General features: G+C 39.9%; 1 protein-coding gene across 4 annotated transcripts in view; it reads left to right on the top strand.

Annotated features, from left to right (window-relative positions):
* The window catches only part of LOC131198432 (pro-adrenomedullin-like), an 87,797-nt gene continuing 60,691 nt past the window's right edge, over nt 1–27,106 (top strand). The window contains exons 1-3 of one of the 4 annotated variants that reach the window (XM_058183074.1): nt 47–122; nt 2,650–2,722; nt 7,112–7,268. In XM_058183074.1, the coding sequence (XP_058039057.1) occupies nt 7,263–7,268 (6 nt within the window). In that variant the 5' untranslated portion in view covers nt 47–122; nt 2,650–2,722; nt 7,112–7,262. Of the gene's footprint in view, nt 123–1,913; nt 1,995–2,649; nt 2,723–7,111; nt 7,269–27,106 lie in introns of those variants that run through there. The other 3 variants (XM_058183071.1, XM_058183073.1, XM_058183072.1) reach the window with 3 other exon arrangements.

The raw sequence follows: 27,106 nt of genomic DNA, 5'->3' as shown, positions 1-27,106 counted from the left end.
CTGGGGTGGGGTGGAGCACAGGGCAGAAGAGAGTGAGGTGGGGAGGGTGACTTTAAAGGGTTGCGCGCCGAACCTGCTGTCAATGCGGGAGGAACACAGCAAAGACGCAGCAGGCACAAAGGGTAAGAACAGGGAGCCGGGAGGGCAGCCGGGTGTGGGCGACCTTTGGAGAGTTTAGGAGAACGTGACATGCTGTTTTTCCCGTTCTGTATTACAGAAAGGATCCTACCTACCCAGCATGGGCCTCTCCGCTTTGTATTCCTAACTTAGCCGTGCAAATATCGCATTAATTGCTTGACTGAGCGGTGGGAGTATTTAGACTCCCTCCCCAAGTATGATTGCTGTAGATTTTAACCTAGGACATCGCTGGGAAGTACGTTCCGCTCAGTTCAAGGGGAAGTCGATTTTACTTTTAAGTATAGTGTGTATCCAACTTTTCTCTTCCTTCCAAGAAAATGAGTCTCCCCCTCCCCCCACTCCAGTTTACCCTTAATTTACTAAATTGGTGGTGTTGTAGTTAAAGTGTTGGACTAGGACTGGAGCGGATCATGTTCAAATCTTTCCTGAGTCATGGAAATTCAGAGTAATTTGGGGCCAGTCATACTCTTTCAGCGCATCCTACCTCACAGGGTTGGTGTGGGGAAGAATTAGAGGAGGCAGAACTAGATAAGTTGCTTTGAAATCTTGGGGAAAAGGTTGGATATAAGTGTAATAAATGACCATCAATCTTATGTCTTTCCTATACATTTAGCGGTTCAACATATTTGGAAGGTGATCAGGTTGAGAAAAGTCTGTTTATAGTCTTTTTTGTCTTCAGAAGAAAATCTCAATCCGTATTCCCTTTTCTTAGCTGCTGCTAACTCTCTGAATAGAGCTGCAAATGCTTTAAAAATGAATCTGAAATGCTTTAGACTTTTATGCTGCCCCTTAAAACAGCCCAACTTCTTTCAGGCACCTCCATGAGCCTTTAAAAAGTGATGTTTTTTCTATGAATGCACTCATTAAGATTAATTTTAATCCATGACGCCTACTTTTTTGGCATACATGAAAATCTGAAGAGAGTCCAATTTAGCAAAGAGGTTCTCTACTCATCAGATATCCAAAGCACACAGAGATGGCCTTAGGACCCAGTTCAGTATTTTCAATCTGTTGTTAAGATTTACCAAACAAACAACATTTCAGTTAAAGGTACAGCGGCTGAATTTGTACAAAATGCAATGCTTGAGTGGTTTTAATTCCTGTTTTCCTTGTGGCTTAGCGTGTTATGTGAACTCATTTGGTAAGTTTATAATTCAGTGTGAGTACCATAATTTATTAATCCAGGATATATAAATTCTGTGAAACCAAATGCTGTGAACTTCATTTATAGAGGAGTACTACAATTAGAAATGCAAGGGTCTTTTTGCGGTTTCTCAGAAGAGAAAATTTTGGCAAAAAAATTAGCAAATTTTGCCACTTCTCTGAACTGCTGCTTACAGCTATTCCCTTGTCCTAATTAAATGCAAAGGAATGCCAGCCTATTTTGTAGCTGTTCTCTCTCATATTATTTTTCCAAAATGACTATTAACATGTTTCTCCAATGTTATTGGAACAAATCTTTGGAATATTACTAAGTAAATTTCATTCGCAGTTGTAGAATCTCAGGTGATCTTGACTTCTTGCCTTCGTTAAAAAAAACCCTCTAGCCCTAAGAAAATTGGGGTGTCAAACTGCCTGATAATGCCTCCCAATAATTAAATTGCCTTTATGAAAGTTACTTGATAGACACCAAATTGGTCATTCTTGTGGAGTTCTAGGGAACGTGTTAGTTACTAAATTATGTGTCAAGTTAAAATTACAGATAATTGACCAAGACGAGTATAATTTTCCAAAATAAGTTATTTTTGCTCTAACGTAAATATTTATAATGTTTAAAGGGAATACATGTTTTGTTGAGCTGAATCTGAAATCAAAAGGATCTTGAAGAATTTGGAAAGCCCAGGATTTTGTTTTAGGTTAGTTTTTCCCCCCGTAGCTAATTAAGAAATTAGATTGAAAAGTGGGATATAATTCCAGTTGCTTTGGATAGTGAGATGGGTGGCATATAGATTTAATAAATGAATGAATGAATGAATCATCTGGAGAAGAAAAAGTAAAACAATTACCCCATTTAAAATCTTATAGAAATTTGATAGCTAAGTAGGATGAGACCTCTGTTCATCAAGGCAAGAAATCAGGAATCCAGTAGCAACTTTTCCAACCAGCGTATTTTCTTTAAAATTTTGCCTTTACTCCACTTATTAAGTGGAGAAGATGTTATTAAATTGCTGACAGATAGCTAAGGGTCATCCTTAGACGCCAACTAACTAATGTTGGGCTGATGTGTTACAGGCTGTGAGCCCATAAAATTAATTCAGGCTTTAGTCATGCCATTCAGGCAGCTTGCCCTATGTGTACAGGTGGCTTTCAGAATAAAATAAGGGAAGATGCCATTTATGCTACTGCCATGTTATTTAAAGAAGGGCTGTGTTCTAAAAAACAATAATGAAGTACCGGCCAATTATATCTATTTGACTAGTAAGGGTCTGTCACTGCGTCTTCTCATCATTTCTTTCTCAATGTATAAGATGCAACTGTTTCCTCACTTCTCAATCTGCTTTTTTTAATCAGGCATCTAAATGGATTGAATTACAACTCCCATTATCCCCAGTCAGCACAGTCATGCCAGATCAGATGATGAGAGGTACAATCCCTAATATGGTCTTACAATATACAGGCAGGGTTCGTAGTACAGAACTTTGGGGGGGGGGACTTTTTGATGAGGATTCCACAGACAATGAAAACATTAAAATACAATGACTGGAATAGAAGACCAGATATTATTGGGCTAGAAACACTCATTTTGTTGAATTAAGTATTAGTTTTTCTTATTCCTAGACATTGCAGAAGTTAATGCGTCATCAAAGTCAAAAATTTCCAGGTTCCTTGCTTGAGCAATGCACGCTGCATTTGCTCACAGCTAGCTTCCTCTCCGGTGAATGATTGCTCATTTGGAAACCTTTAGCTGGACAGAGTGAATTTCTGTACTGCAATTTAAAAAGGCAATTATATCAGTGTAAGCATAGAATATTATTGAAGTCTCTTAGGCAGTGTTTCTTGACTTCAGTGACTTTAAGAGGTATGGAGTTTAACATCTAGAATTCCCTAACTAGCATTGCTAGCTGAGGAAATCTAGCAGTAGAAGTCCACACAACTTAAAAATGCTGAGGTAGAGAAAGACTGCTCTAAGGGATTTTGTAATACAAGTAGTCCTCGACTTACAACGATTCGTTTAGTGACTGTTCAATGTTACAGTGGCCCTGAAAAAAATGACCTATGACCGTTTTTTATACTTACAACTGTTGCAGCATCTGCATGGTTGCACGATCAAAATTTAGGTGTTGGGCAACTGGCATATACATGTGACAGTTGCAGTGTCCCAGAGTCGGGATTACCATGTGTAACCTTCCTAACCAGGTTCCAACAAGCAAAGTTAATGGGGGAAGCCCGATTCGTTTAATGACCACATGATTCACTTAACAAATACAGGGATTCGCTCAACAAGTGTGACAAAAATCATTAAATGGGGCAAATCCTACTTAACAACAATCTTGCTTAGCAACACAACTTTGCTAAGTTCAATTTTGTTTGTAAATCAAATGAGGTGAATATTGGTAAGTAATTTTAAGTAGCAAACTAGTAACCTTAAATATAGTAACCATTTCATTTCAGGACTTCCACTCAGCCTTTCAAACAGATGCCATTTGGCATAAATATCTTGCTTGAAATTTTAGTAACTTTTATCCTGAGCAGCACCTGGTGACCACAGCTTCCACACAGCTGCTTTATGATCCCCTCTAGAATAGCATTTTTTGCAGATAATTTGTTTGATGATCATCAAGGCAAGGCAGGCACCATTACTCACTGGGAATAAGAAAATATTAAAAAGAACTTAGTACAGAAGGAGAATGTGGCTGTAATTGCAAGTGTTTATATTGTATATTCAAATACAATGACCTCAAATGTGATATATTACATTTCTTGATTGTCTATATTTTAATAACATCATTGGTTTTCCCTTCTTTACTTTTCCTGATCTAAGCCTTCCCATCTTTTGTATCGACAGCACCAGTTATCTTTATGTGAGATAAATTATATGGCAGAATACAGACAGGGCTCCCAAATCTGGACAACATAATTCTGGTCAAAGACTAGAATGCAGTAAAAAATTGTTTATTTTAATTGTTTATTTTCTATTATTTCAAAGAATTGTTTCTGTTTTTCTTTATTACCATTTTGCAATCCCATATCTGTTAACTCTATAAAATACATTTCCCCAACATAACTGTTCTGTTAAAGTAGACTATAACTTCTTCACAAAGAAGTCCAATCTATGCATATTCAGAAGTAAGTTTTAATATGTTTAGTGAGGCTGAACGCCCAAAAAATATGTAAGGAACAAATGGGCAAACTTGAGATATAGTCCTGAAGCTCTTCCAAAATAGGTCTCTGAACTGTTATTCAGGATCTAAATATTCAGGGCCAGAAAAAACTGCTATTTAATTTTAATTAACATTAAATTGTTCCCCATGCTGTTTTAAGGAATCTTAGAGGCTCATAGAGTACCTTGAACTGCTTTGCTAAATAGCAGAGATGTTGCACATGGATGAGTCCAAAACTTTTTCTGAATCATTTTTGAATATCCACAGCTTTAATTAACAGGTCTCTGCAATTAGGATGGAGGTAAGAAAAGCAAACAGTAGCTTAGAAGACACACTTATGTTCTACTGTCGAAAACTATCCTCATCAATTACGTCCTGACAAAGGAATATTTGGGAAAGGGCCAGAGGCATCATTTTTTCATGTGTGATTCTTTTGGATTTTCTTCATAGCTTTGCCATCTTTCCCAAAAATAGTCCATTAAGGAGGAAAGAAAAAGTAGTAGCACTATATGTTTAGAGCATCTTGATAGAGGAAAAAAGTCTGAAATAGTTCTCAAGTCCTTTTGAGTTAACAGGATTTTGTCCCAGGTAACGTGAAGGATTGCAGTGGAAAGATTCTACTCTTTGTGAATTGGTTGATCTTCTTTCTTTACATGAAGAGTTGCTAATCAGGTGCCAGTATATGCGGTATTAAAAAATGGGCTGTTAATTAAATTATACTGACAACTATTGTAGAATATTGGACTTTCCTGGACTTACCAGAAAGTGACTTTATTGGAAATTCTTTATTGGAACATTACTTTATAAGATCTTAATTTGATTTCTTTTTTAAATGATGTTTGCTTTTCAGCATCCTAGTCCCATTTGGCATAATCCCAGTAGAACAGGATTTTTTTTCTCATATGACAAAGCAACAGCTTTGAGAAAAGGTTATTGTTATGAGACGGGTTTTCTTGGGGCCAGAGAGTGGATTGACGCACAAAGATATTTGACCTTTAGCAGTCTATAAGGATTTTATCAACCAAATAGGCATATTCTTTCAGAATCCTCTCTTAAAACCTATTGTATAAAAGGAATACATTTTTGTTAATAATGTACTAATTTAATATACTATATTAAATTAGGAAAACTCCAGATATTTGCTGAACCCCAATTTCTAGAAAGCTTCACCATCAGCTATTTTGCCTATGGTTATTGAGAATGATACTTCAGCAAAATCTAAGTCACCAGGCCCTTTGAAAGCCCATCCATACATTCTGTTTATTCTGACATTAAGAAACTCCAGTGACCAAAACTTTTCTTGTTCGTTTTGTAATGGATTATTTCAAACAATATAATTGATAATCATTAGTTACAAAATATAGATTTATGAAAACATAGAAAAAATTGTTTAAAAACAACTAAAATGAACTAAATGAGGCCTGTAAAACTAAAGGAAAATTAATGATGAAAACTTAAAAAAAAAAAACAGAGAAAGGGAAAACTGGTAATAACACAAAATAATGAACATTTTAAGATTTTTACTTTTCTTCAATGTCAAAATATAAATAATTACAATTCAATTTTTAAACGTTATCTTAAATTCAGAGTCTGCAGCTTTATATTATCCAATTTTTTGAAGCAGCCATTTCAAAAGTCCAAAGACAACAAATTTCATTAAGATACATCCATCTTTTAAGGAGCATGTGGTCACTATCTTTGCAAGACATGATAAGCTAAAATATCTTAAATCAACCACTTCCAATTTTTTGGAATATAATTTAACAGTTTATTAACTTCTATGGGCCTTATTTTCTGTCCAAGAACCTGAGTAAGGATAATGTTTAACCAATTAAGAAACACCAATGGAGAATTGCAGGAGATACAAATGTAAAGCTATTTGCAAAGAAAGACATTCTTTTCCTTTCAGTAGCCTAATAATCTTCCCCTAAATATATTTTATTGTATCAAGCAAGTGCCCCATTAACTCTTTCTTGAGCACATGAATATACAGTCCTCACCAATTCTTGAAGCACCAGGAAGGTTTCCTGCTTCACTTCAAAAATGGTCTTTTTCAGCTTCAGACTTCAATTTGAAGTCAATCATTCCTATATTAGTTTTGGGGTAGGGGCTTGTTCTGATGCTGCTGCCCATCTTTGCAGATCTCTCCCTTCCCCTCATCCCACTCCCGATTTTCTATTGAAATTGATGGCTGGAGCAGTAGAGTCAAAGTCTTCCCACTGCAATAAAAGGCTCTCCCGTCTCTCTGCCCCATGTCTTTTGCCAATCCATGGATAATATGAGAATATGAGAAGGGGAGACAGAGTAGAAGCAAATCATTTTAATGTGGATTCATCGAGCCTCCTCCCATCTGCTTTCACTTGCTTCCCTTCCTGCATGAATAGAGAAGTGGGAGAAAGGGCTTCTCAGCAACCACCTGCAGGAAGACCAAAGTAGCTTTACTATAAAAGTAAGGCTGCAAACCCATGAGCTACAGATCTCTGATTCTCTGTGATTGAGGCCCTGCTGTGCCAAACTGCAGGGGATGTAAATACATAAGTAACTGTCAGAATCCAGCCATCATCCCACAAATAGAGCCCCAGTCTAGTTTCTTTTTAATGGTTTTCCTGTGCCTGCTAGTTGATGATGTTTGTCTTTTCCTTAATTATCAGGATGAGAATTTGTGACCTTCGCAGTGCAGCTGAGCTACAGACCACCACAATCCCAGGCAGCATAGCCTAAGTGAAAGATGTTGACAGATGGAATCCAACAATTTCTGGAAAGACAAAAGGCTTCCAACTTTTGAACCCTATCTATCCACCTATGCAGGTAGGTTATACCGGCAGAAGAATTTAGTAATTCATTTTTTGGGGGGAAAAACAGCAAGACTGTTTTGATGTTGAATGGCATAAAGCTGAAAGGGGGGTGGGAGGATGGAGGGCTGCAGGAAAATTGTTGTTACGTTTAAGAATTACTGCTGCTTAAAGATGCCTGCTATTTAAAGATGAATATTGCCTGCCAACGTTCATCTCATTTGACTTTCTTCATCTTCACTCTATTATGAATCCCTTAGAGACTTCAGCACCTACACTTAGGCTGGCATAATTATCTTGTTCAAATTGCAGCACAGAAATTCATTCTATCTAGCTAAAATTTTGCAAGTAAATAGTCTCTTCTAGGAGAGGAAGGTAACTTGTGAACCAATGTGGTGCACATCATTGAAGCAAAGAAGCTGATGTGGTTACTGACTTCTGCAATACCTACAAACAAGACATTTCTTTGCATTAGTGTACTATTAAAGGCAGAAACGAACAGAGCCTTACCCAAAGAAGGGGATAGAAATCTATGCTCAAACATGTCTTCTCTTATTTATTTATTTTTTGTAAAAATCACCTGTGAAGTAGGGCAGCTATCTGAATCAGGTCCATGGGGTCCAGGAACACACACACACACACATACACACACACACACACACACACACACACACACACACACAGAGAGAGAGAGAGAGAGAGAGAGAGAGAGAGAGAGAGAGAGAGAGAGAGATGTATAATATAAAAGAAAAAGAGCTCATGCCAACCAAATTGCTTTATTTCACCATGAATTACAAAATTACAGAATAATAGAGTTGGAAGGGATCTTAGAGGACTTCTAGTCTTAACTCTTTGCTCAAACTGGAAACTATATGCAATTCTGGATAAATGGCTGTACAATATCTTCTTTAAAAAACCCATTGATAGAGCAGTTACAACTTCTGAAGGCAAGCAATTTCCCTGATTAATTATTCTCACTCACAGGAAATTCCTCCTTAATTCAGGAGATTTACTCCCTCAGCATCCTAAACGAAAAAAGTGAAATAAGCACTGTTTTTTAAAAAGTATACTTCTGTTTAATTTCCAAAATATGTAATGACATTTTAATACTGCAATATGGAAGAGCCCCTACAGAAGTATTCTGCAAAGGAATTGATGTCCTTCCAATGTGCCACGTTAAAAGAAATTATAGAGCAGAGATAATATCTGCAATTCAGTTGGAGAAGTGGAGGGAGGGGGGGAAACCTACTTCCAATAAATTGCATTTGGATTGATTAATGATTGAATATTTAAAGGATTGTACTAAAGGTCTGTTTCAATGCAACCAGACAGGTCAAATATGCAAGAACATAGATCTTTTCAGTCCTATCTCGTCAATATTTATTTGGTGGTTATTTATTAGCATTTAAACCAGAGTTTCTCAACCTTGGCACCTTTAAGGTACATAGACTTCAACTCTCAGAATTCCCCAAATAGCAAAGCTAACATAGCTGGCTGGGGAATTCTGAGAATTGAAATGCATGTATCTTTAGATGTTAGGCTAAAGTGATTCCTAACCTCCTGGATAAAGCATTTGACCTTAATTGAAATCTGTTTTATGCTTTTTACATAAAACTCATTGTGTGGTTTTTATTTTTCGTATGTTGTTTATTCATGTAGCTTTTTCTTACTTCTTATGTAGCAATTGGAAACATGATTGGGGGTAGAAAGGAAATGTTTTTTAATAAGCACAACATGCAGTAAATAGACAGAAGTGGGAACGTGGTGCTCCTAATGCTGGTGATTTTTTTAAAAGAGAAAGCACAAATAAAACCAGAGCTCTTTTTTTCCCTTTGGCTAAATTGATTCTTTATAGACTGCCTCTCTAGACCAAGATTTCTGAACCTGGAATTTTAGTTTGAATTCCCACTTCATCTTCCCCATCCAGCAGGCTTGTGCTAATTTAATGCTATTTTCCCCATCTTTATCTCTTCACAGAAATGATGGGAATTGTAGAAGGCGTGGCCTTTATTAATTACATTTTGTACTGTATAATATAAAAACAGAGTAAGATAAAAATATCGTACAGGATCTGTTTTTAAAAACCAAAGAAGAATAGCATAACATGATTTTCTGTGTGTGCACCTTTGAGTTAGTATTGAGTTCTGACAAATGCTTGGACAAGTCCTTGCCGTTTACCTGGCAAGCTTTTGATATGATTTGCCATTGCCTCTTTTTTGGGGCTGAAAGAGAGTGCCTGGCACAAAATAACACCCATCTGACTTTATGCCTAAGGTGAGATTAGAGCTCACGGTCCCTCAATTTCTAGGCTGGTGCCTTAACAAGTACACACACACACACACACAAAAGGAAGGGGGAAGGGAGAGGTGTAAAATGCAGTGATGACATTCATTGTCCAAATATTCTCCAGAATAGTTCAGTATTGCATAACAAAGACAGAATATGAGGTTTCTTGTCTGCCATTCTGAAGATGAGTTTCCAATATAGTTTCTGGTTTGAACTTCAGTTCAAGAACTTTTGGACATTTTACATAAACAAGAGAAAATGTTGGGGTTGAAGATATCAATTTGCTCTCCTTTCTTAAAATTTATGGTGCTTTTGTGTAGAACTTGAAAGAACCCTCTGTCCCCTTTATTCATGGGAATGATAATAAAAATCTGTGGTTAGCTTTACTGATTTTTCAGTTTTTCAGTTATTGTACATCTAAGATTTTCTAATGTGAGAACATCTTTCAGCAATGCATAATTTTCTGCAAATGGTGTAAACGTCTAACCATTAAATAAAAACCCGGCAACTCTAAAATACTAATAATTATTTACATTTCAGAATATTGATTATATTTATTACCTGCCTTTCCCTAGCGATCTATAGTAGCCTACAACTATCTCACTTTGGAAAGACCTGTAGGTTAAGTTGAGCAAAAATGTAACTAGCCTTAGATTACCCACAGATAAAATAAGCACATTGCCACAACAAGCAGAAGTTTGCATGCACCAAAAAAAGAGACAAGTTTACCTAAAATGCATATTGTGATTGATGGATAAAAGCCAGTTTGGTCTAGTGGTTAAGTCATCAGTTTTAAAAACCAAAGACTGAGTTCTACTCCTGCCTTATGCAAAAAACAAAAACAAAAAACAGTTGAATTACCCTGAGCCAGCCAAGCCACTTTCTCAGCCTTTGGAAGCAGACAATGGCAAAACATTCTTGAAAAGATTATCAAGAAAACTGCAGTGATTAGCCCAAACCATCACCAGAAGTCAGTACTGATTCAAAGGCACCAAAAAGAAAAAAGAAAAGAAAAAGATAGGTATTAATGCAAAGTTTTACAGTATTTGATGTCTGCATTACTATTAATATTCTCATCGTTCCTATCACCCATCTCCTCCCACTTATGACTGTAACCTTGTTGCTGGTATCCTTAAGATTTATATTGACTGTTTCCCTATGACTATCATTAAGTGTTGTACCTTATGATTCTTGACAAATGTATATTTCTTTTTATGTACACTGAGAGCGTATGCACCAAGACAAATTTCTTGTGAGTCCAATCACACTTGCCCAATAAAGAATTCAATTCTATTCTATTCTATTCTATTCTATTCTATTCTATTCTATTCTATTCTATTCTATTCTATTCTATTCTATTCTATTCTGGAAAAGACTTTGAACAGGTGACTTAATGTATTTTTATTCCTCTCCAACCCTGTTTACTATTGAGTTCAATTGGACTTGAAACCCCCTCAAATAAAGGAATTCTCAGTCACCTTATCCATGGATTTCTCAATTGTTAGTTTAAAGCTCTAAATATGATACCTCATTGGTATTTAAAGAAAGCTTGCAATTTCCTCTGTGTTTCTAGATTTCATTTGTAACTAGGTTCTCTAATTTAAAATTTTCTAATTATTCTTTTTTCTCATTTGCCAACCGTTTACAGCTAACCCACTCTGTTGAACATCTTTTCCCGTCACCTGAAGAAGAGAGAAGGATTTCCAAACTCTTCTTCTTTCTCTCCCAACCCTTGTACCAGTGTCAGTTGTAATACCTGCTGGTACAGAGGATGGAAGGGGAAGTGGTTCAGGGGTTTTACGCCAGAATTTATATATTTTCCAGCTTGGATGATCTCTCTAAACCAAAGAAAAAGACCACTGGCAGCAGCTTCCTGTGCTTCATCCAGTACTGAAAGCAAATAGCATGAAACCATCCTGGGGAAAAAACCCTGTTTCTATTACCTTTCAGTTGCTTGGCAAAATCTCTTTTGTTGCTTTCATATAACCCCTTGTTTGAAATACTATCAACTAGCAAAATAAATGTTTTTCTCTCTGAAGCAAGTGGAACTTAAAGATGTTGATTATTTGCAAAGATTCACTTGTGATTTGGGCTGGAGTGTTTGAAAGAGTTTAACTATAGATGTGGGGTATGAATAAGAATAGGAAGCATAAGAAAGGCTGGGTTTTACCCATAGCACTAAGCTGGACTTATTTCAAAATAATTTACCCAACAAAACCATAAATTCCTGGGTTCTTAGAACATGCTAAGCTCTAACCAAACAAATCACTGTTTGTTTAGTGGAAGAGCACACAAAAGAGTTTAGGTGCTTCATCCACATAACAGATCGACGAGAGCTCTGCCAATATTGGCTACATGTTTTTGAGAATGGGATGGAAATGAGGGATACACAGCTCCACATGCAGCAGAGGGCAAATATTCGCAGATTGGATTAAGCTAGAATGTGATTTGCTTACTTTCAGTTTAGTTTGGAACACAAAGAGACCAAATGTATGGTTTGTTTAGGAAAGAAAACCAATGCTTGAAAACATGGTATGATTGTGACAGTAAGTGTGCAAGTGAAAATGGATGGTTTGAAGAGAGTGTAGGTCAAGGTGATTGGCTTGCATCAGAAAAACTCTCATGCATAGTTTTCCCCAACATAATCTTCTGATGAGTTAGGATTACAACTCACAAAATTCCTAGCCAGCATGATCATAGGGATGACAACCTAATCGATCATAGCCAAAGGACTCAGAAGAATGAAAATAAGCGATTCTATATTTTATTTCAAACATTCAATTACACTTTAAGAAAAAACAATTTTATTATCCCAGTTTCAAAACATTAAAAGATTGTGACAATTTACAATAAAAATTCTAGATAAATTACAACTCCATAATCCCACCATTACAACTCCAGCTGTGGTGACACTGGTTAGAATGTGATATTGCAGGCTGCCTCTGCCCACAGCCAGGAGTTCAATCCTGACCAGCTCAAGGTTGCTTGGCCTTCCATCCATCTGAGGCTGATAAATTGAGGACCCAGATTGTTGGGAGCAAAATGGTGATTCTGTAAACCTCTTGGAGAATGCTGTAAAGCACTGTGAAGCGGTACATAAGCCTTAAATGCTATGCTATAACCCAAAGCTTCATTAGCAAACCAAAAGTGCACATTTAACCAAAAAGTTACAGCAGTGTTAACAAGCAGATTGCTCCCAAAATCTAATATAATTAGTTTTGTGAAAACATTTATGCCTCAAGACAGTTCTCACCCTTGGTCCTCAACCTGCTGTCTTTACTCAGCAACTTTAGTCTTCAGTGAATGGTCGGATTGCCCATATCAATTCCTTCTCCCCTTGGTTGAATTCACTCATAGCACTAAGTCAAAATGAAATTAACTTCATACTGACTAATAGGATACAGGGCCTATATAAAACCCAATTTCTATTCCTATTTAAATCATACTGTCTGCCCTATTTAGTCCAATTATGCCAGGATAGCTTATAAGTAAAGCTATGAAGAGCACACTCTATATGTGGTGGGAAATTTTTAATTTTTCCAACCTTTAAACATGGCCCTGGAAGCAGATCTGAAGTTGAATATCCTGGAAAAGAATAAGTAAATGACCAGTGTACTCCTTTTGCAAATATATTCCAGTATTACCAAAATCACTTCTTTCTTTAGTAATATGTTGCCATCTGGAGGCCTTTTCTAGAAATTGCACTATAATTTCTAGTTAAGTAAGCACAATTGAATTAAATAGAGTTTACTTTAAATCTGTATTGGATTCCGGCTTCAGACTGACTGATAAAAATAATTGTAGTGCTTGTTTCTCAAAATAATCCTTTGTTCTGTTTCTTTAGTGATTGCTTATCAAAATTCTTCAGTTTTCTATTAGTAGGTAGACAGCCCTATTATTAAAAAGAAAGAAGGGTTTGTCTCAAGTGGCGAATGTTAATTGGGTTTTTCTTAAGGTACTACCTACCTACCCAGTGCAGAATGCAGCTGAATATTATGCCATTGTAAAGAAGTGTTCCTTACACTTCCAAACCCTTATTCAGAACAAATCAGAAATCAGAAATGGGAAAGTGGAATGAGGCCAGTGCCTCTGTTGGTACTAGTAGCCGTGGGTTCTTCTGCTGCCTGTTCTCCAATTCTAGTGATAATTAATTCTTGAGATTAGAAGACTGGCCCCAAAGGAGATGTTTTCTAATGGGCCTCTTTCTTCCTTTTCTTTCCCTGCTTCTCCTGCTTCCAATGGCAAGAAAACTCGGTAAAAGATGTATTCCCTCTTTCTCTCTCCATCACTTTCTTGCCATGGGAACAGATGGGGAGAAAATGGATACATTTAGTTTCCCCAAACCCATAAATGAAATGAACTCATTCCATACAATTGGAAAACTGAAGGACTGGCAAAAAAAGGGGGGGCAGGGAACGTCTGACTATCCTGCCACCCAAATGCAAGTGACCTTGAAAATTAGTGGCAAGAGATCAGAATAGTATCCTTGCAGTAGCCTCACAAGACAGGGGCTTCCCTTGCCCCAAATTTCCCTTCAAAGGATTTGCTGCTGACTGATCAAGCTACATGTCTTCCATTGGCAGAAAATGAAAGATTCAGCTCTTGAAGTAAAGCAAGAAAAAGATAATGGAGGATGCCATATTCAATGGGCTGGGAGTAGGTACAGGACATGACTGCATTCATATCTCCAACAAATAACTAGCGGTCCCTTTTCCCACCTAGAAAAGCTTGCTGTGCAAGTGAGTCACAAATGGAAGTTTCTCCCTTGATAAGCCTCCCTTGGTGGCTGGATCTGGTGAAGTTGGACAAGTAGGATCAGTGAATATTTCTCTGAAATAAAAGTGGCTGTGTTGGCTTTCCCAAGGACTTGTAGGAAAGCACAGCAGTTTTTGGAGAGTCAAGCCCCATTATCTCTGCACGCACCAACACCACAGTAAATAACTTCTACTTTGGTCCTGTCCCTAATATATTCACCTCAGCATTAGACATGCTTCCCATTGACCTTAAAGAATGATGGGAAAATAAAAGAAAATAAACAGGAAACAGCCACTTCTCTAGAACAATAATTCTCAAATTCAGCAACTTTAAGATATGTGACCTTCAATTACCGGAATTCCCAGCCAGTAGTAATGCACTTATCCTGGTTACCAAATTAATCCTTTTTCTGGATTCCTAAACTACCGCAAACTTAACAGTTGGGTGATTCCATGCAATATCTTGAGCCAACAATAATAGTAACAACTTATTCAGGTTTAATGCCTTATAAAGCTTAGCATCATGCACAAACACAGTCACCAAGTCTTTAACTGGCCTGGTTTAATACACGGTGTGAACAAAACAAAATGAATAATATTAACTCATATTGATCAATTAAATAAATCATTCCAGAGTTCTTCCTCAAGGCACAAATGACCAGATTATCCCACTTTGGATATATTATGTGAGAACCCATCTCTGGAAAAGGCTTTAATTCTAGGAAAAGAAAAAAGAAAAAAGGACGACCTTTAGCAAGGTGGATGAAGTCAGTTACAATGGTGATTTTATTTATTTATTTATTTTTGTCACACAGTATATATAAGCATAAGCATGAAACAACTATACAACACATAAGCATATATATGAGTATGAGTATGTAATAACTATATTAATTGGATATAACGAAGGGAAAATATAGGACAGGAACGGTAGGCACGTTTGTGCTCTTATGCACGCCCCTTACAGACCTCTTAGAAATGGGGTGAGGTCAATGGTAGATAGTTTTTGATTGAAGCTTTTGGGATTTTGGGAAGAGACCACAGAGTCAGGTAGTGTATTCCAAGCATTAACAACTCTGTTACTGAAGTCATATTTTCTGCAATCAAGATTGGAGCGGTTAACATTAAGTTTAAATCTATTGTGTGCTCGTGTATTGTTGCAATTGAAGCTGAAGTAGTCTTTGACAGGAAGGACATTGTAATAGATGATTCTATGAGTTAAACTCAGGTCATGTGGAAGGCGGCGTAGTTCTAAATTTTCTAAACCCAGGATTTCAAGTCTGGTGGCATAAGGTATTTTGTTGTATTCGGAGGAGTGGAGTACTCTTCTTGTAAAATATTTCTGGACACGTTCAATCAAGGAGCTGCTGATCCAATTCTACAGAGGAATTATTGAGTCTGTCATTTGCACCTCTATAACTGTCTGGTTCGGTTCTGCAACCCAACAAGAAAAACACAGACTTCAGAGGATAATTAGAACTGCAGAAAAAATAATTGCTACCAACTTGCCTTCCATTGAGGACCTGTATACTGCACGAATCAAGAAGAGGGCCGTGAAAATATTTGCTGATCCCTCGCATCCAGGACATAAACTGTTTCAACTCCTACCCTCAAAACGACGCTATAGAGCACTGCACACCAGAACAACTAGACACAAGAACAGTTTTTTCCCGAAGGCCATCACTCTGCTAAACAAATAATTCCCTCAACACTGTCAGACTATTTACTGAATCTGCACTACTATTAATCGTTTCATAGTTCCCATCACCAATCTCTTTCCACTTATGACTGTATGACTATAACTTGTTGCTGGCAATCCTTATGATTTATATTGCTATATTGATCATCAATTGTGTTGTAAATGTTGTACCTTGATGAACATATCTTTTCTTTTATGTACATTGAGAGCATATGCACCAAGACAAATTCCTTGTGTGTCCAATCACACTTGGCCAATAAAAAATTCTATTCTATTCTATTCTATTGTATTGATGTCAAAAATGTGGTATGGGTTCCAAACAGTTGAGCTGTATTCAAGAATTGGTCTAGCAAATGTTTTATATGCTCTGGTTAGTAGTGTAGTGTTTTTGGAGAAGAAGCTACGCAAGATTAGGATTACAACTTTTAAAGCCTTTTTTGCGATGTAGTTACAGTGGCCTTTGGCACTTAGATCATTAGATATGAAAACTCCAAGATCTTTAACAGGGTGGGGGTCATCAGTAAGGTAATGTCCGTCAAGCTTGTACTTAGTGTTTAGGTTCTTTTTTCCAATATGTAAGACTGAGCATTTTCTGATTGAGATTTGGAGTTGCCAAATTTTAGACCATTCAGATAAGAAGTTCAGGTCTTTTTGGAGGATAACTGTATTATTGGTGGTGTTAAATAGTTCGACATCGTCAGCAAAGAGAACACAATTACTTGTAATATGGTCACAGAGATCATTAATGTATAATATGAAGAGTGTTGATCCAAGAACGCTGCCTTGGGGAACGCCACTTTTAACAGGAACAGGGTTTGATAGAGCATTGCCAATTTTGACCACTTGTTGTCTGTTTGATAGAAAAGCTGTTATCCAATTGTGGAGGTGTCCTGAGATGCCGTATGATTTTAGTTTTAGGAGAAGTTTATCATGTACTACTGAGTCGAAGGGTTTACAGAAGTCTATGTAAATTGCATCTATTGCTTTGCCCTGATCAAGATTTGTAGTCCATATGTTTTTGCAGTGAAGAAGTTGTAAATTACATGATAAATTTTTTCTGAAACCAAATTGTTTATTAGAGAGTAGGTTGCTTGTTTCTAGATGAAGGGTAATGGACTGATTGATGATAGATTCCATTACTTTGCAGGTGACACAACAAAGAGAGATAGGTCTGTAATTTTCAACTAGGCTGGGGTTTCCTTTTTTGAAGATAGGGATGACCATGGCGAGTGACCAAAGTTTCGGAAGGGAACTGGTCGTGAAAGCTTTTTCAAAAATTATGCTTAGGGGTTCTGCTATATTAATGGAAATCTTTTTTAAGAAGTATGCACATGGTCCATCTGGTCCAATAGATAGGGATGGTTTCAGTTTGTGAAGAGCTTTTTCAACATTATCTTCTGTGAAATCTCTATGTTAGGTCATTGCACTCATTGTTGGTACGATTGGGGAATGTTGGGTATAAGTGATGGGTGCACCAGTGGAAGATCTGAAGGAGGACCAAGCTAGAAATAGATTGTCATGGATCTCTGGTCTCTAAGAGGGTTGGGCTCTCCTGTTCCCAGCATTCCTCACCTGGACTGTCTTAGCCAGGGAGTTGCAGTTCAACAATATTTGAACATCCTCAATAAGAACCTGAAAGATTTAAAGTAAGGACACAATTCCAGTGTCCACAACATTCTTAACAGATCATTTATAATCCCAGTAGTGGCCTCATTCAAACAACCTGCCAAGTACCTGGCCATGTTTTTTTTTGGGTTAAGTTGTATGAAGATAGCTGCATAAATATCCTCACACAACTTGCATTGTGCAACTTGCACAACTTGCATTGTCCAAATCCAGAGCTTGAGTTAATCAGGTTACGTGTGTTGGCCACTAGGGGGCAGCCATTTGTAGGTACAGTATGTAACAATTTTGAAGAACCTAATTAAAGTTAATTAAGGTTCTTGTAATCTCTCATAGAAATCTCAAAAGCTGAATGACACTTGCTGAAGGTAAAGTATCTGAATGTTCAGTACTTAAGACGGCTATCAACTTCCTTCCTTCCTCACACCTGCTTACTTGGATGACAAAGAGAAATGTATTTTTAAATACATTTTAAAAATGTACCAAGTGGCATTTTTAAAAAAATATTAGATTTATAATCCACCTGTATTTTGCCCAGTTCAAGAGGTTCTTCCTCCTGTGTTCCACACAGCGCCAGTCTTGTAAAGTGGATTGAGTGGAGAGTCAATGATTGGCACAAATCAGATGGCTTTCATCCCTAAAAGAGGACTAGAACCCGTAATGTCAGGCCATTAATTCACAACTTTAACAATTACACCAAAACTGTTCCTTTCCCCCTGTTTTCTCTCCGGTATGAGTGAGAAAGGAAAATCAAGCAAAATATGAATAAAGTTAAGAGATGACTTGTAGGCGGCCATTTAGAAAATATCTTATGTTTTCCCAAAACATAAGGCCTTTTCATAATCTTGACTATGGAATGGCTTGTTTGGAGGCCTATTTTAGTTTTAATCTGGCCCCTTGTGAAAATCTAGCTGTTCACCCCAAATAATTCAGTTTCAGCCCACTGTTGATTGGCCTTGACTCCCTACTGTGGGACTTTTGTTATATGTTTACAGACCATTTTCCATTGAAAGATCCGTCGACATAAGGTTAGTTATAAATATTTTAAATAAATAAAATAATATAGAGTTTATACAAACATAATTTTCCAGCAGCCTTTCTCGGAACTGAGAACAATTCCTTCAAAGGCCAGTCCTATAACCATGGGGCTTTCCAGGCGAAGCAAAGAAGAACTGAAGTGAGTGGGTGAATGGGATTGGATATCCTTCCTCTCCAGTCAAAAATAGGCCAGGGTCAAAAAATTAAGTTTATTTCCCGGCATAATCCAGGTACATTTATTTCCCAAAATGAATATAGGACAAAGAAGAGACTAGACTATTAGTTAAAGTTGCATTTCCTAACAGACATTCAAATCAGTGTGAGAGATCTTAAATACCTAGGTAGCCAGGATAAAGTTCGCTAGGTTGACAATTTCCAAATTCCAAAGCATGAAATAACCTTAAATCAAACATTAGGTGACCTAAACACTGGTCCATTATTTACTGGGGCACTTCTTTAATAAATGCTTATAAAACAGTCACAAACACACACACACACCAATCTCACTGTTTTCAGCTCATGTCCATTATGGATTGGGAAAGAAATCTCTTATCTGATTAAATTCAAACCTGCATGTGTAACTATGAAAGAAGGTAATATCACTCAGGCGAAACGTACACCTATTAAATCAAGCCAATGATTTCATGATTCCAACATTGGTAACTTCAAAAAGTTGAAACTGCTTCAGCAGCCATTGTCCTTAGTGCTTAACATAATTTGCACATTGCTTAAACTCTAATATGATTTCTAATGTGATTTCTGCCAAGCCTATTTTTTTCACTGAACTCATCCCCTATAGTGTGTAGACCATTATTTATAGGTTGGCATGTTCTTTGAACTCAGAGCCTATGATTTATTCTACAAACTCTAATTCAAACAAAGAATGGATTAACACAATGGGTAATCCTGGGCCATGTATGTTGTTACTTATCTTCCATTACTTCCAAGAGGTGAGAAGTTCTACAGGAAGTGCTTAATCCAGGTTTGATTTCCTTTGGATGAGAATTTAACTGGAAGTTACAACATTTTTTGTAATATTTATGCTTATTTACTTAAGCCTGTTTATTTTTTATTTTTTTTAAATGTGTAGCGATATAAACAGAAGAGATCTAATAAGAAAGCAAATTCTCTGTTTATATTTCTGTAGAGACGTGGTTTTCAGTTTATAGCTTCTTTTTTTTTCTTTCTCACTTTGTATTTACAAAGTATTGTATGGAGATTATTGTGTTGTGGGCTGTAGTAGGCAATAACAGACAGCATAGATACAATAGCGTTTATTGACTCAACTGGAACTATTGAACAATAGGCAAATTCCTGTAAATTATACTCTTGACCCACAGGGCCTCAACCAATCATAATACTTGAAAAAGCATGCCCAAATATGAATGTTCAAGTTTCCCTCAAACAGTTGAAGTTAACAATTAGGATCATCTAAAGGTTAGTTTCACTTTAGCAGGGCTTAAAACAACTATATGTATTCAATACATAACAGAGATTTCATAATATAACCATAAACTGAAGAAATTGTATATATGAAACCCTTGAATCTTACATTCTAAGAGATTTAAATACCTACTTTATACATTAAACTATTTTATCTTCAAGATCTGTTTCTGCTTCAGCAATGGACTAAATACAAATCTATCTTTCCCAGTCAACAGAAGTTATATTTAATACATCAGGAAAAATATAATTGTTTTATTTATTTTTATTTATTTCATTTTGTCACAACAGTATACAAACATTGATATAAAACAACAACACATCATATAAGAAAAATATATATACAAGCAAAAGAATGCAATAACTATGTTAATTTGATATAATGAAAAGGAACAATAGACAGGAACGGTAGGCACATTTGTGCTCTTATGCACGCCCCTTATAGTCCTCTTAGGAATGGGGTGAGGTCAAAAGTAGACAGTTTTTGGTTGAAGATTTTGGGATTTTGAGTAGAGATTATAGAGTCAGGTAATGAGTTACAAGTGTTAACAACTCTGTTACAGAAGTCATATTTTCTGCAATCAAGTTTGAAGCGGTTGACATTAAGTTTGAATCTATTGTTTGCTCTTGTATTATTGCGATTGAAGCTGAAGTAGTCTTTGACAAGAAAGATATTGCAATAGATGATTCTGTGTGTTAAACACAGGTCTTGTCGGAGTCGGCGGAGTTCTAAATTTTCTAATCCCAGGATTTCAAGTCTGGTGGTATAAGGTATTTTGTTGCTTACAGAGGAGCGAAGAACTCTTCTAGTAAAATATTTCTGGACACGTTCGATTGTATTAATATCAGAGATGTGGTATGGGTTCCAGACAGGTGAGCTGTATTCAAGAATAGGTCTGGCAAATGTTTTGTATGCTCTGGTTAGTAGTGTAGAGTTTTTGGAAAAGAAGCTGCATAAGATTAAGTTTACAACTCTTAGAGCCTTTTTTGCTATGTAGTTGCAGTGGGCTTTGGCATTTAGGTCATTTGATATGAAAACTCCAAGGTCTTTGACAGGGTGGGGGTCGTCAGTAAGGTAATGTCCGTCAAGCTTGTATTTGTTGTTTGGGTTTTTTTTCCAATATGTAAGACTGAGCATTTGCTGGTTGGAGTTGCCAAGTTTTGGACCAATCGGATACAAAGTCAAGATCTTCTTGAAGGATAGAAGTATTGTTAGTGGTATTAAATAGTTTGACATCATCAGCAAAGAGAACACAATAACTAGAGATAAGGTCACAGAGATCATTTATGTATAGTATGAAGAGCGTTGGTCCAAGAACACTACCTTGGGGAACGCCACTTTTGACAGGAACAGGATTTGATATAGCGTTGCCAATTTTGACCATTTGTTGTCTGTTTGACAGGAAGGCATTTATCAAATTGTGAAGAGGTCCTGAAATGCCGTAGGATTTTAGTTTTAGGAGAAGTTTGTCATGTACAACTGAGTCAAAAGCTTTGCAGAAGTCTGTATAGATTGCATCTATTGTTTTTCCCTGATCAAGGTTAGTAGTCCATATGTTTTTGCAGTGGAGAAGTTGTAAGTTACATGATAATTTTTTTCTGAAACCAAATTGTTTATTAGAGAGTAGGTTGTTTGTTTCAAGGTGGAGTGTAATGGATTGGTTTATGATAGATTCCATTACTTTGCATGAGACACAGCATAGAGAGATAGGTCTGTAATTTTCAACTAGGCTGGAATCTCCTTTTTTGAAGATAGGATGACTGTGGCTAGAGACCAGAGTTTGGGAAGGGAACTAGTCGTGAAAGCTTTATTAAAGATTATGCTTAGGGTTCTGCTATATTAATTGAAAGTTTTTTAAAAAAAGTATGCACATAATCCATCAGGTCCAATAGATAATGATGGTTTCAGGTTGCGAAGAGCTTTTTCAACATTATCTTCTGTGAAATAAGAAAGCTTTGTGAAATAGTTTTGGGGAAGGTTTATTATAATTTCCTTATTCTGAATACACCATACAGTATTAGAAAGACAAACTAATATTAGCATTATCAAGAGATGCTTATTTTTCATTAAGAAACATCAACCATTTATTCCTGGTTCATAGTGTTCTTCTAGATCAGTGGTAGTCAATCTGGTCCCTACCGCCCACTAGTGGGTGTTCCAGCTTTCATGGTGGGCGGTAGGGGCTTTTTCTGATACTGAAGCACTTTCCTTTTTTTAAATTTAATTGATTTTTTAAAAAAATTCATAGCATTATTTAAAAACATTTTCATTAGGTTTTCATAAAATTCCCCATGACAATTTAAATTTTTGTAAATATACAATTTGTATTGCCCGCGCATAAGTTTAGTTCATGTTACGTAAGTGGAATGCGCTATAGTGCGACCGCAAACAAAAGAGCCTCATGCCAGAATAGCTTGCACATCTCCCCCCGAACCGGTGGGCACTTAGAAAATTTTACTACTAACAGAGATACAAAAGTGGACGGTAGGTATAAAAAGGTTGACGACCCCTGTTCTAGATCAATGTTTCTCATTCTTGGTAACTTTAAGATGTATCAAGTTCAACTCCCAGAATTCCTCAGCAAGTCATGCTTGCTGAGAAATTCTGGGAGTTGAACTTGATACATCTTAAAGTTACCAGGTTTCAGAAATTCTATTCTAGATATTTTCTTCTAGAACGGGGTCCCCAACCTTTTGGCCCTCAGGGACCACTAAATTCATAATTTTAAATCTTGCAGACACTAATATAATCTGCCTAATAACCAGCTGGGTGGGTGTGGCTAGGTGGTCATGTGACTGGGTGGGCATGGCCAACTTGATGTCACTCATTTTGAGGGGTGTCTCGCCAGCCTCTACCTGCCCCTCCCCTCCCAGCCCCTCCTACCCTGCCCGCTCAGGCTCCTTACGGCCCCAACAGGAAGCAGTTATTGGAGCTAAGCAGCCACCATGAGAAAGAGTTGGCAAAATAGTTATTCAGTTCAAATTGGATCTGGCCGAGAAGGAGGCTCAGCAGAAACACCTCACTGAGGACTACGAGCATAGGCTGTTGTGACTCAGGTTCCTGGACCCGGACTCCTGGACTCGGATGATTCAGAAAGTGAGGGAGAAGACCTGGCAAGCCTGCTTCTCTTGGGCCCTCTCCCTCCCTGGCACCCACCCAAAGGGAGGAGGAGGAGCCAGCAAGGCCTGATTCTCCCGGGCCTTCTGATTTGGCAACGCCCCAAGAACAGTTTTGGAGTGATGCAAGACTCCACAGACGTGACCGGCGCGCGCAGCAGAGGAAGCGTTGGGACAAAGCCAAAGAATGATGGTCATGCAGTGACATCTGCAGAGACTATAAAAAGGAGGCGGAACTTCCTGGTTTTCTGTCTTGGACAAAGCAGTGACTTTGCGCAGGCAAACTGTATCAATGGAGGGAAGAATATATTCGTGAGTAATTCTGGCCTTATCTATAATTTTCTCGTTATCTCCAGAGACTTGGGAGGCCCGTGGGTAGATGTGGCCAGAACATTTATCTATGTAAATAAATTAGAAAAGGAGGCCTTTGACTGACTCTTTGTTGGGAGTATTGGAGGAGGGAAACAGAACATTTTGTCCAAGACCCCGACTAAACCATCTTCCACCAAAGATGGACCAGCAGCAGGTACAGCAGCAGTTACAGCTACAAGCGGCTAATCAACAGCTCCAGCAGCAAGTGGCTCACTTGGCAGGCCAACTTGCTGCCGGGAATGTGCCTGCAGCCCCCCTCCTGTCCTCCCACTCCTCCTCCTCGTCGCAAGTGCCCGATAACCGTGCCGGATAAGTTTTCTGGGCAGCCTGAGATGTTCCCGACCTTCTTGGGACAGTGCCAGCTCTACATGGCTATGCAGCCAGAGGATTTCCCAGACGACCGGGCTAAGGTGGCCTTCATGATTAACCTTCTTTCCGGCTCGGCTGCCCAATGGGCCACGCCCCTCTTGCTCCAGGACAGCCCCCTGCTGGCGGACCAACAGCGTTTTTGGCAGCACCTGCGCACCATGTATGAGGACCCCGTTCGAATGCTGATGGCAACCAAGCACCTTAAGGAACTCCATCAAGGGAAACGCCCCCTGCAGGAGTACATCACCGAATTTCATCTTTTGTGCCAGGACTCTGACTGAAATGATGCAGTGCTGGTGGACGCGTTCCAGGAGGGCCTTTCAGAGGAACTGCAAGATGAAGTGGCCTGGGTGGAGGCGCCACGGACCCTCAACAACTTGGTGCCCCTTTGTCTCCGCCTCAACGCCCGTCTGCAACAGCGACCATCCTGTCGCGCCCCCTGGGACCCGCCGTCGACATCTGCACCCCTGCTTCCTGCGCCACAAGCACCCCGGGTCACCCCACATTTTGTAACCGCTGCAGAAGAGCCCATGGAGTTGGGAGCGGCCAGACCTCGCCTGACAGCCCAGGAGCGGAACCGGAGGTGCCAAGGGGGATTGTGCCTGTACTGTGGGGAGCCCAGCCACTTCGCTGCTTCTTGCCCCAGAAAGCGAAGTGGGGCACGCACGCCAGTCCCCGAATCACAGCGTGACCTATCGGGAAACGGAGCAGGCCTGACCTCGGGGAAACTCTAGGTCGGGCACGTACTAAGCCCCCACTGGACGTTGCGGAAGTAGACTCTGGGCCCCCTCAGCATCTGATTCTGGACACACAGATATGGTTGGGGAACCAGTCGGACGGGCTCCAGGCGCATGCGCTGGTGGACTCAGGGGTCACAACAAACTTTATGGACCAGGTCTTTGTGACCCAGTTTGTGGTCCCCGTGGTTCCGGTGGACCCTCCAATGCGAGTAGAGACAATTGATGGACGAGAACTGGTGTCCGGCCCCATTAAATTCGCCACCCAGCCTTTGCGCCTGGCTATTGGGGACCATGAGGAGGCGATCCAGTTTTATGTCACGGCGGACCTTCATTTTCCCTTGGTACTTGGGTTGGCCTGGCTTCGGACCACGATCCTCAGGTGGCCTGGTCGCGGAATGCCATCTCTTTCCCGAGTCTGCAGTGTGTCAACCACATCCGCCACACCTGTGCCGGCCAGAACGTCCCCACCGCTGCCATCTCCTTGCCTCCTGAGCTGACGGACTTCGCTGACGTGTTCAGCAAAAGGAGGTGGACCGACTACCCCCGCATTGGCCCTACGATTGCCCCGTGGAACTTCTGCCCAACACACCACTGCCTGTGGGATGCCTGTATTCCATGTCAGAGCCTGAGTTGGCCGCCCTCAGGGACTTCCTGGACAAAAATCTGGCCCGAGGGTTCATCCAGCCTTCAAAGTCCCCTCTCTCGGCCCCGGTCCTCTTCGTGAAAAGAAGACAGGGGACTTGCGCCTGTGTTGTGATTACCGCCGGCTAAACACCATTACGGTGCGGAATCGCTACCCCCTGCCGCTCATCCCGGAGCTGCTGGAGAGGTTGCGGGAGGCCACGATCTTCACCAAGCTTGATCTCTGGGGGGGGCCTACAACCTGGTGCGGATGCGAGAAGGAGACGAATGGAAGACGGCATTCGGCACCGATATGGACACTACGAATACACTGTCATGCCATTTGGGTTGACCAATGCTCCTGCCATTTTCCAGCACTTGAACAACGTGTTCCGAGACATGCTGGATCGGTTCGTGGTTATCTACCTGAACGACATCCTGATTTACTCCTGGTCCAGGGAAAGCCACCTTCAACACGTCGGTCTGGTTCTGCAACGCTTGCAGGAGCAACAACTCAATGCGAAGCTGGAGAAATGCGTCTTCTTCAGGACTTCCATAAAATTCCTCGGGCATATCATCTTGCCCGAGGGCATAGCCATGGACCCACACAAAGTAGAAGCTTTGTGTAGCTGGGAAGCCCCTCGTTGGGTGAAGGATGTTCAGCGCCTGCTGGGCTTCGCCAACTACTACCGGACCTTCATCCCGGGCTTCGCCACACTGACGGCTCCACTTACCCAGCTCCTCAGGAAGAAGGTTGTGTTCTGGTGGGGTTCTCCGCAGCAAGAAGCATTCACAGCCCTCAAGAAAGCCTTCGTCATGGAACCTATCCTGAGGCATCCCAACCCACTCCGGCCTTTTGTGGTGGAGACGGACGCGTCCAATGTGGCTCTTGGAGCAGTGCTGCTACAGGCTCCGACGAATGGCGGCACACTTTTTCCCTGCGCTTACTACTCCCGAAAACTCAATCCTTCCGAGCGCAACTACACCATCTGGGAAAAAGAGTTGCTGGCTATCAAGGCTGCATTCGAGGCTTGGCGACACCATCTGGAGGGGGCCTGACATCAGGTAGAGGTCCGAACGGACCATCGGAATCTCGAGCACCTCACCACAGCTTGGAAGTTGAACCAGCGGCAGATCCGGTGGTCGTTGTTTTTTGCCCGGTTCAACTTCCGCGTGACCTACATTCCCAGCGGTCACAACCAGAGGGCGGATGCCCTGTCCCGCAAGCCAGAGTACCTCTGCGCCAAGGACCCTCTTCCTCCACGGATGGTGCTGCCGGCAAAAGCCTTGACCGCAGCACGGGAACCAGTGGACTTGCGGGCCCAGGTGCGAGAGGCACAGCACCAGGACGCCTGGTCGCAGCAAAGGAGAGCAGAGGTGGGCCCCGCGTCTCCTTGGACCTTGGAGGAGGACTTACTCAAATTTCGGGTGCGATTATACATGCCCACAGGACCACTCCGAGCCCTCGTCATGACCCAGTGCCATGACAACCCTGCAGCAGGACATTTTGGGTTCTTCAAGACCCTCCACCTGGTGACACGGACCTTTTGGTGGCCCCGAGTGCGGCATGATGTACATGCCTATGTGACATCCTGCGTACCGTGCCGGCAAGCCAAGGCCGCCATGGAGGCCCCTCCCGGGCTCCTCCAGCCCTTGCCGACACCCGACAGACCCTGGGGGGTGATCTCCATGGACTTCCTGATGGACCTGCCGCCGTCCTCTGGGTTCACCACGGTGCTGGTGGTGGTGGACATGCTCACCATGATGGCACACTTCATCCCATGCCGCGGAC

Source organism: Ahaetulla prasina, chromosome 4, assembly GCF_028640845.1.
Source record: "Ahaetulla prasina isolate Xishuangbanna chromosome 4, ASM2864084v1, whole genome shotgun sequence".
Classification (NCBI taxonomy): Eukaryota; Metazoa; Chordata; class Lepidosauria; order Squamata; family Colubridae; genus Ahaetulla; species Ahaetulla prasina.
This window is presented reverse-complemented; position numbering and strand designations above follow the sequence as displayed.